The 10,614-nt window shown below is 43.8% G+C and overlaps 1 protein-coding gene across 1 annotated transcript; it reads left to right on the top strand.

Annotated features, from left to right (window-relative positions):
- Positions 1-1,697: 1,697 nt before the first annotated feature.
- Gm21680 (predicted gene, 21680) lies at positions 1,698-7,432 on the top strand. Its single transcript, NM_001378644.1, has 5 exons — positions 1,698-1,893; positions 2,885-3,044; positions 4,405-4,548; positions 5,182-5,365; positions 6,110-7,432. Exons 1-5 carry the CDS (start codon positions 1,755-1,757, stop codon positions 6,284-6,286), a joined length of 804 nt encoding a protein of 267 aa, NP_001365573.1. The 5' UTR covers positions 1,698-1,754; the 3' UTR covers positions 6,287-7,432.
- Positions 7,433-10,614: the final 3,182 nt, after the last annotated feature.

The following is a 10,614-nucleotide window of genomic DNA, read 5'->3' as shown; positions in this document are numbered from 1 at the left end:
AGTTGTTCAGATGATGATACTCACTTCTATTTGTTCTTAATGTGGGCTGAGGGGAAAAGAGAACATGGTCCTTAGAATGGAAAGATCATTTTCACTTCTCCATCTTCCCAGAAAGAAAGACTGGAAGGGAGAGAATGGTAAGTTCTTTATAATAGACAAGAATTGGCTAGTGAGGCCTTGCATGTAGAGTGTGTTTCAGTGTTGTTTTCTGAAACAGGGTCTCAAATACCCCATGTGGACCAGGTTAACCTTGAGCTCAGACAATTCTGCTTCCACTTTCCTATATTTGGGCTTCCAAGTGGGGTCTCCAAGTACTGTGAAAACAGAACTGGTCATTGTGAGAGACCTGGATAATCTAATTCTAAGGCATGTACCGCCCAGTATAGCAAGAGCCATTGTGTTCTATGTCTGTGCCCTATTCAGATAGTTGCTGTCATATGACAGCCAATCATCAACACAGAAAAACAACTTGACTCAGAGCAAAGTCACGGTGTCCACATCCTGTTGTGTTGTGTATGAGGCTTGTTAATCTTACAATGGTCCATAAACCATTCCATGGGACCCTCCAATTAAAGGTCAGTATGCAGTTATATCTAAAATGGCCTGATCAGAACAGACCACTGGATATTTCCCTAACTTTAAATGAACTAATTGTGTTTTTTCATTTGTTTTTGTTTGTTTGTTTGTTTTGGTTTTAGGGTTTTGGTTTTCAGTTTTTTTGTCTTTATAAGTTAACAAAGAAAGATTTTTGAGGCTATGGCTCAACCCCCAAAACCTGAGCTATGGTTCTGATCAATCAACTTTAGGGTCTGCATTTAATGAATCATTCATGTTTGACTGAGATTGGGTTTTGTGTGGTTTGTGGATCCAAACATGAACCCAAATACAAGATGCTAGGCCCTTGCTCTGTCAACTAACCTGTCTATAGTATTAGACTACACTTTCTACCTGCACATCTGCAACTCTGTTGAATATATTATTTATTACAAACAAAATCTCATAGTCTAGCACACAGAGGGCTATAAGCAATACTGATTGGTGAGTTTGGTGCAGTGAGAAAAGCCCCCACACAATCTGAGGGCCACTCATTGGTGGCTCCAATATTTCAGTTTTCTCTGCCAACAGATCTCTAGACTGTTGTCAGAAGCATGATGACTGCGTGATGACTGCATGATAACTGCATATCTCCCTCCTAAGGGATCTTGGGGCAAATTTCAAATGCTAAGCACAAGGCTTCATGAGTGTGGCCCCTAACACACACCCACACTACACCCGGCCCTGCAGACTCAGCCTGGATGAGATTTCATGCACCTGTACATGATGAGACAGGAGTAGATTTTGGCTGCATATTCGAACTGGTATGATTTCTCAGTAGGTTTTGATTGCTCCTACTGCTGATTGAGGAAAATTTAAGGTAGGATGAGATATTTCTGAGAAGGGTTTGGAAAGGAAACACACAGTTAGATACATAGGAATTACTTAGGTGTTGCCAATCAAGCCTAGAGCAAACCCTGGCTTTGGAAGGAGAATGTGCTCAATGGCTATGCCCCAGGAAAGGGCAGCTCAGTTTCCTATCAGTACAGGGAAACATTAGCAGGAAACCAAAGGCTGTATGTAGTCCATGACATCAGCAACCCCTTCCTGGACATTCTATTGTCTCCTGGAGAGTTCTTAGGAACCTCCGTGATGTCACCAGTGTTGTAGTGACAACAAACTCACTGAGATTTCTCAGTCAGAGGCTGGACACTGCAGTGATGGCCTTGTTTGCCCGACTCTGCAGACTTTTTCAGAGAGCCAATGTGGATGGGAGAGAGACCAGAGAGGGGAGGAAGGATGCTGACCTTCCATCTGAGAGTAATGAAGGACGAAGGAGGTGGACTTGGCGAATGTGGAGTAAGTCCTGGGAAGTGGATGTTGATCTTCCTGGTAGCAGTGGCCTGAGCTGGCCTTTCCAGTAATGTGGAACTGGAGACTCTGGGTAGCGAAAACATTTCCATGGTTATCACAATTGTTGAACATCAAGGATTTCAGAACAGTACTTTTCCATCCCCTAAGGAAGGAATTGACAAGGTCAAAGCTGTTATGCCATGAACTTCAAGTCTTTTTTTGCACTGGGTATTGTGGGTGTTACATGGGGACAGAATGAGACCATCAGGAGTGACAGTGGGTCTAAGCTATGCCAGTTTTGGAGAGGGAATTCCTGCACTTCAGTCCATGGCTTCTTTTAGCTCCTGTAGTTATGTGACATTAGTGACAGGGAGAGAATGGTGCTCCAGACCAAGACCTCATGTTCTCAGAACTACTCTGATCTCCTGTTCGTGACAGTTCCTACCTTAACTTTCTTTATCACCAATGTAGGGGGCACGCATTTCTACACTGTAAACAAAGAACTATCAGTTGATAGACCCACACAGGGATTCTAAACATACTTCTGGGATGTTTTGTGTTTCGGGGCGGGTTGGGAAATTGATCATTGTGTTGACTATGTTCTCCCCCTGCATGACTTTTTAAGCCAATTCCTTGGCTTAGAGTAACAAGTAGGATATTGGAGCATCTCCAAGATCTCAAATACTTTTGAATAGTGTATTTATCATCTGACTTGTGAAACCACAGGGCTCAGGGCTCTGAAGCCAAATTGTACCCTGGAGAAGACATCTCTCTGGTCCTCATAAGCATGTTTAAGGAGAATGAGGAAACATCTGCCTACTTACATCGCCTGATCTCTCTAGAGTGATGGTAGAACTGAGATCCACTGAGAAGAAATCTCATGCTGGCACCAATCTCTTGGTGGTGTCACGAGGTTACAGGCATTTTTCCTTCTCTGTGGTCAGTCTACACTCTTTGCATTCTCACATCTAATATTCTGGTATTCATCTACCTACAGTGGCTCACAGACAGACAACATCCCCTGTTCCTGTCACAAGCAAAAAGCAGTTTGAGAAGGAAGAGAAGGAGCTGATCAAAAAGATCCAGCTCACTACCAAGGAGATAAATGAGCTGAGAGATCGCCTGATCTACGTGACCAAGGGATCCATGAACAAGAGGTATACATTGCTCCAAAACCTGTGGTGTCCGTCTGGGGTCTGCAATGCCTCCCTCATCTTATGCTTTTAAAGGTGTGGGTTCTAGGAAGCTATGCCACCAGAACATACCTGGGCCCCACTTCATGCCCCTAAATACTTATTAGAGGAGAGGCTGCACCTGAAGATTTGTCAGGAGTAGGAAGGGAAATAGACTCCTCTGCTCCCTCCACTTGAAAATAGGTACTTGGAGTCTGAGTGAAGAAGTCAGGGATAGAGGCAGTGATGATTTCCTATGGTTCATTTGGGAAGCCTTTGACAGCAGGTTTCTAGGTGATGGGAGTTTGTAGTTGTGTTTTTACTTGTCTCACAGGTGACAGTGCTGGAACCTCCAGGTAGCAGCTGGAGGGGCCTGGTCCCCACATGGTTCTTCTCAGTGCTTGATTAGAATGCCTGAAGTTCATGCCTGTCCCTCCTTGTCTGTGTGCCTTATAGTCTGAGGCAGTAATGTTGCATACATTATTCTACCTATCATTGTGTTCCCTTTGTCTCTGTCTGTCTATCTGTCTACCTGTCTCTCTCTGTCTCTCTCTCTTTCTGTCTCTCTCTCTCTGTCTCTCTGTCTCTGTCTCTGTGTCTCTCTGTCTCTCTGTCTCTCTGTCTCTCTGTCTCTCTCTGTCTCTCTCTGTCTCTCTCTGTCTCTCTCTCCCATTCTCTCACTCTTTGTTTCTCCATCTTGTGTATAGGTCTAAGTCTGTGAGTCTATGTGCATGCACAGGTACTGACCTGTGAAGATGTTTTGTGTGTTTTTATTTCTCTCCACAATTTGGAATCTAGGGCTAGGTGTTTTGGCCTGAGGATTTACCTGCCTAACAGTTTCCAGGTGAGGTGGGTCCTGAGGTCTGGGAGTCCCCACTTTAAATAGCATTGCACTTTGACTATGTGGTCACAAGTGTTCATACATTTGTATCTATTGAGCAGATTATAAATCTGTGGTGATTTCTGGCCTCATCTCCAGAATTATGTGTAATATCTGTCTCTACAGTATTAGGTATCCAGGATTTAGAATCCCTCTTATGAAAACAGGGGGAATACCATCACAGGTGTCTGGTGGGCAAAGACCCGTAGCCTAGGCTCCTGAGAACATAACTGTTTAGTCTGCCCTTCAGCCCTACTGAGTAAGGCAGAGAGCCAGGGCACCCTCCATCTGGATGCCTAGCTTCTGGTGTTCTGGGGCTAGGATAGCCAGTTTCCCAAGGATTAGAAAATCCCAGCATTTAGAATGCAGAGTGTGGTTTCCATGGCTGCAGTAGTCCAGGACCCAGCCTGAGTTCATGTGTTACTTAAAACCTAAGTTCATGGAGTTCGGTCTTCCTGGGGCCAGGCCCTACCACAGGCAAACTCGACATTATAAAGAACTGAAATTAAAGGAGAAGGAGATCATGACATATCTACACGAATTAGAGATGAAGAACATGGAGGCCCGAGAGAACAAGCAGGAGCTCAAGAAGGAGAAAAATTTCTATCGGTAAGTTCTTGTCAGGGAGGCCAACACTTGTGAAATGGCCATTTCTACTTTCCTTTGTTTCTGGTCTGGAGAGTCTGCAGGTCTCCTTCTATCCTTTCTGCTTTTCAGCCATCAGTTTGCCTTGGATCTTTTGGACTCAGTTTTCCTAGGCCTCTAAGAGACTCTTACCACTGCCAGTGTTCTCCAGGCATCCTCTGGAGCCTCTAGACAGACAAGTGATTCAGATCATGAGAAGGTTATTATGCTGTACTGGGCCTCTGGGGCTCAGGCAGGTTTTACAGAGCTAAGTGAGGAGTAACGCAACGATAGAGTGCCCTCCCTGTTGTTCTCTTGAGTACCCTGATTGTAGTTGCACCCTACTAATTGGTATTGCCCCAATGCATGGGCTGTCATGGGTAGATGGAGATCCCTTTTTCTTTTGGAGAAACATGGACCCTTTTTGGTGTTTGGACTACAGCCAAAATTTCTTCTTCCCTGAAATGGCTCTTTGCTGTTTGTACAGCTGTCATGGATGTATTGAGGTGGATTGTATTAAGTCTTCAAGGGATCCAGGGTACAGGTCAGGTTAATGGGAAGTAAGTAGAAACGGGAGGAGGAGGCTGCAGGATCTTACCATGCAGAGTGTGTTTCCAGTAACCTGCACACCAGGATCCTGCTGGAGGAGAATCTTATAAAGAAGAAGTTGGTGATATTGCAGCAGGAGAGCAAGGAAGTACATGCTGATTGGGCCACCATTCATCAAAGTTTGGTGGAGTTGAACCTGAGTGGTAAAGATGAACAGGAGAAGACCAGCAACCTGGAGACTCAAGAACATCAGGTAGGGACAAACAATTCAGTCAGGCTATAACTATCTGATACCATTGACACATTAGATCTATCTTTGCTTCCCCCGCCAACTTTCTAGTCCATACTTCCAAGCAGCCACCCTCCTCATGGAATGTAACTGTTCTTTGCTCTGTCTTCACACAAGTATTCTGGGAAGTCAACCTCTTGTGAGACTCTGAATTAGCCTCTTTTGAGACACTGTTACCACTGGCAAGTGTACCTTTCAACTTTGCTTTAGGCTGCAGTCCACTCAGGGTGACAGGTGAACAACATGTCACATTCTTGCATGCATGTCTTCATGATAGGTGGAATGCTATATGGAGGTTTGAGTGAGTTCTGGGTCCTTAGACAGGAGACAGGCAGAGGTCATATGACATTCTAGGTCAATTCACCTTGGAGGGATTAGAGCCAAGTACAAATGTCAAATGAGTACTTCTCATTATCATTGATCTGGGTGGCATGTGGCCTTCTCCTTTCTTCCTGTAATCCACTGAGGTCTCTTCCTTTGCCATGTTCTTGTTTGGAGCTGATAGAAGCCTGAGTTGATCTTTTTCAGTCCATGTTTTGTGACTGTTTTTGAATACTTTGCCTGTCTGCAGATTTCACAGCAGTAATTTCAGTTAAAATATTAATGATGACTGTCAAGTAAAGTTGAGGTATTGGGAGACTGCAGCCTGAGAGCTGCCATGCCCTTCCCCACCATTCCTGTGTCTTAGTAACTGCCTTCCTCTCCCAGGTCTCAGAAGCTGCAAGAGAGCTGGTATTGGCCACAGCTGAAGAAGACAGCATCCTGCAGAATGAGTTGCCATGCCAGGAGGCCCCTGCTGAGCACCATCCCCAGCACCCACCATCTTCCTCAGATGAATCTTCCTCAGATGAATCTTCTTATAGCACATGTCCTGAGTGGGAATAGGCCCTACCGAGGAAGCCATGGCTGATTCAGGGCATTGTTCCCTTTTCTCTTCAGACAACGCCTCTTGGCAGGGAATTGAGGTGATTCCTCTGCTACCAAGTGTCCAAGAGGAGCAGCAGGCTGTAGGGCTGTGCTGCTAAAAGTGCAGAAAAAGGCTGCTGAACAATAATTTTCCTTTAGAGTTTTGGTTGAAGTTTTGGTTTTTGTTCTTTCAATTGTTGCTAAGTTATTTAGAAGTTATATGTTCTTATATTTCATTGTTTTTTCCTTTATCTCTATATTAATTGAACTTTTAAAACCTATTTTTTAAAAATTCTATTTCTTATGCATAAAAACTGATTTGTAAGAAGTGACTCTTGATACCATCTTCCTTATTCAGGTGTTCTATCCCAGCTGTAGACGTAGAACTCACATCCAGAGATGGATCTTTGTAAGTTCCAGGCAGCCAGGGCTATATGGCAAAATTATACCCTAGGCACCTAGGGGTATACAAGGTGATGAACTTTTGTGTCAATAATTATACTTACCCCATGGATAAACACTTGATGATGTAATCACTGCCATACTGCATCCATGGTGTCATGAATTCTCTTACTCCTAACATATAGCACTCTATAACACACATTCATTCATGATCCTGTGAACCAGATACTGAGTAACATACAGCCATTTTTCAGGAGCTTCTGCAGATATAAAAACATTCAGAAAGGAATATAAAATAAATCAGGAAGGCCAGAGCCATCTGCCTCAGTTTACTTGCAATAGAGCAACAGTGATTGAGGAGAGCAATGGCTTCCCTTTGGTTCTGGCCTGAAAGGGTCAGAGCCGTTAACTGGGAGAAAGGTCATGGGTCGTTCCTCCTGAAAGGGAGGGATGTCTAAACATGACTTTCTGTGAGCCAGAGTTTTTCCTTGTTCCTAGTCAAGAGTTAATATTTACCCTGATAGGAAGATGTCCTTGGGTCTTCAGATAACAGTTTCTTCTTCTGAAGTTTGTTCTTGTTATGAGAAAATGACTCCAAAAATGATAATATTGTCTGCCAGGTGCAACTAAGTAAAAATGTTATTTTTTGAGCAAAATTTGTAAAGTAATGCCCCATGTTTTTAAGCTGTAGAAATCAGTAAAGCTTTGCTACTTGCCACCAGAGCGGTAGTCCGTCTGTTTCTTTAAGTCGTTCCCAAACCTGGTCTTCGTCAAGTGATAACCACAAAGCAGATATAATTACCTTCCATGGCTTGCTGGAAAATAGCTTCTGATAGATGCTGCTGTCCTTGACCATAAACTTGCTGTGTTTTTGCTGTTGCTGATTAGACTTATGTTTAACATTTATGTGAATGGGTGTCTTTCCTACTGAATGTAATACAGTATGTGGCTCCTCCTGAGGGACATTTCCCTCAGAGGACAGAAGAAGGAACCACAACCATTCCTGGAGATGGTTGTTAGGCACCATGTGGGTCTTCTAGAGAGTAGCAGATGCTCTAACCTGTGAGGCATCCCCACACCTCCTGCAGTTGGCTTTTGTCCTTCCAGAGAATGTGCTGTTTTAGATGGCCAGGATCAAGTCCAGTTGAGTGGAGAAATCTCAGGAGATGTGTAGGTACAGTTCCTGACCTATGAATACTCATTCATGTAAGCAGGGCTCTGATGTTACCACTGGCAGGACTGTGTTCAGAGCCATTTAATTGGACAAAATGGGGTAGTGGGAAAGTTGTGGATTGCTGTTTGTGTTTTCTGCTCCCTCAAGAGTCCCTAAACAAAGGTGCAGTTAGGTGAAATCTTAATTGGTCAGATAAGGCTAGAGGCTCTTATTGGACAATTGGGAAGAAATGCAGAGCTGAAATATTAGAGAGGGGAAGTGTGATGGAGAAGAGAGAGGGAACGGAGGACAAAAGATAGAGGAATGGGAAGATGGTGCTAGACTACGGGGCCCTAGTGTCCATAAATAACTGGGGATTTCATAAATTGGAAATAGAGTAATGTAGGTACATTTTCCTGATCTAAGTGTGCAGGTTGTATTTATATGTGTTGAGTTTTGTATTGCTTGCATGGGCACTTTGTGCTTGTAGATTTCCCCTAATAAATTTGGCTGGCATATTATAAGTCTTTTGTGTTATTATTTTAAGAGGTAAAGGGGAAGTGCAAGTGGCAGTCAGCTCACTGTAGGCTAGCCACAGGTGGTGGATGGCATTGGAAGTATGAACAGCCTGGCAGCAGCTAACCATGGGAAACAGGGCAAGAGTGCTGCATGGGGCTGGCCACTCACGGTTAATGAGATCATCTTGCCTGTCCCTAACCACTTTAGCATGGATTGGATTTTGTTTTTATGTTTTTTTTTTTTTTTTTGGTTTTGGTTTTTTTTTTAACTTTTTTTTTCTACAAGCTACAATCATGTATTTCCTTTTGTTCTAAGCATAGTAGCAATCTGTCCAACTTGAAGAAAAAAATAAAGATCCCCCATGCTCTGTTACTTTTGTCTGTAATCCAAGCCCTCCCCAAACTGTGTAAAAGCCCTGTCTGATAAGTTTGTTGCAAAGTGGGAGTCTTAACATAAGCACAGGGTAGGTGATGGAGTGAAGGGTGTGATGGGGGAATCTGGAAGAGTATTGGGTGGCCTAGAGCAGGCCAGCTGCTGTAAGCACTCAGCATACACACCTATTATCCCCTGCTGTGTCTACTCTTATCCATATTTCTACATGTAAGAGACTTTTCTGTCAGCTTCAGTAATTTGTACATAGTATTTTAATTTGGGTTATAAAAATGTTTACTTACTGAAAGAATGGAATATTGGAACATGCTTCCCATCACCCAAATTCAGAATAGCTAGTCACAGTCCTATAGAATACATACTCCTCTTGCAAACAAAACAGGCTCAGAAACCAAAAAAATTCAAAAAAATAACAAAACAAATCCCCAGTCCACACAGATCAATTTTAAGAGTACAGATGTCATAGGATCTACTTTATTCTTTACATGGAATTTTAAGTCCAGAAGGGAAGGCAACATAAAGTGAATTACCATGCTGTGTGGCCTATTGTGGAAGGAGAAGTGACCCGGGCATTTCCAGGACTGTTTATAAAGAAGGTATTCATAACAAAGCCACCTGTCACAGTGGGGATTTGCTGCACATCTCATAAAAGTCTCTTCTTGGTCAAATCCCCCTAAGTTCTCCCTGATTTAATCCTAAGAAAAGCCTTGAGCTGCAGTGCAAGGGACAATGATTCAACCCAAGACAGCCACCACCATGCATGTGACTAGTAGAGGCTATCCTACCTATGCATGCCTTGGACCTAAGTAGCCAAAAGTGGCTTTCACTGTTTCTCCAGAGGGGCCAGCTAAGCAAATGTGAATCTGAACCAGCTACAGCAGTCTCCAGGCCCAGTCCTCTGCACTCCTAAACTTGGACCTGACTGAAAGAAAGGATGGGAAAAACCTAACAACGATTCCTTTGTTTACTATTATTGCTGCTAACACAATCGTTATTGTTGTTATTCCCCAGTGAAGGCCCTGGGTCTACACTGTAATAAGCAATAATATTGATCTCTTTTCAATAGCTAGGCAGCTGTCTCAGCATCTCACTTAAGCAACATCAATGTGAGGTCTGGATTCTTATCATCAATGACAGATAAGGAAGCCAAAGCTCAGTATGATGGGCCCACTTGCCCAAGGCTGTACTTAGATCTTGGCTCTGAGGAAATGTCATTCCTGATTATGCTCAGCCACTCTTCCTTCTCTGATACCACACCCAACTTGCAGGGTAACAGACCATCTGCCCACATCATTGAATTAGTCCTGACCCCTCATCACTGCGCCTCCTAGCGGTCACAGTGATCAATGCTCTACTCTCCACAAGCCAGAGCAAGTCCTCATCTTGTGAGGTGAGTGAGGACTGAGTGAGGCCCAGGGAAGACTGGCATGCTCAGGCCTCCAGTCATGAGGCTGTGGCTCTCAGCTGGCTCCATGGCCCACTCCCTCACCCTGTCCTTGATTTGGTGACGTTCTGAACCCATGCTGGTATAATAGCCATCTTTGCTTTCAATTTTCTAGCTCCTATTAATTCTATCAATCCAGAAAGGTGACAAACTTACTCTGCTTAGAAAGAAAAGCAAGGCTGAAACACAAGAAAAATAACACTTTTATGCTTTTGTTTTACTTATGTTTTTTTTAACTCCAGATCTGCCCTCTGTCTCTTCCACATCCCATTACTCATTCCCTGCCCCTCCTCTGTCCATGAGGATCCCCAAACCCACCCCACCAGACCTCTGAACTTCCAGAGACCTCGGTCTCTTTAGGGTCAGTTGCATCTTCTCTGACTAAACCCAGACCCAGCT

This window comes from Mus musculus, chromosome 5 (assembly GCF_000001635.26).
Source record: "Mus musculus strain C57BL/6J chromosome 5, GRCm38.p6 C57BL/6J".
Taxonomy (NCBI): Eukaryota; Metazoa; Chordata; class Mammalia; order Rodentia; family Muridae; genus Mus; species Mus musculus.
The sequence above is the reverse complement of the archived record's forward strand: the minus strand, read 5'-3'. Positions and strand labels throughout refer to the sequence as shown.

Bases quoted from the DNA above. Each gene is read 5' to 3' on its own strand.
- Gm21680 (NM_001378644.1), top strand. From the start codon at position 1,755: ATGGCCTTGTTTGCCCGACTCTGCAGACTTTTTCAGAGAGCCAATGTG. The intron at 1,894-2,884 runs GTAAGTCCTGGG...ATCTACCTACAG, and splicing joins GTGGACTTGGCGAATGTGGA to TGGCTCACAGACAGACAACA. The intron at 4,549-5,181 runs GTAAGTTCTTGT...GTGTGTTTCCAG, and splicing joins AAGGAGAAAAATTTCTATCG to TAACCTGCACACCAGGATCC.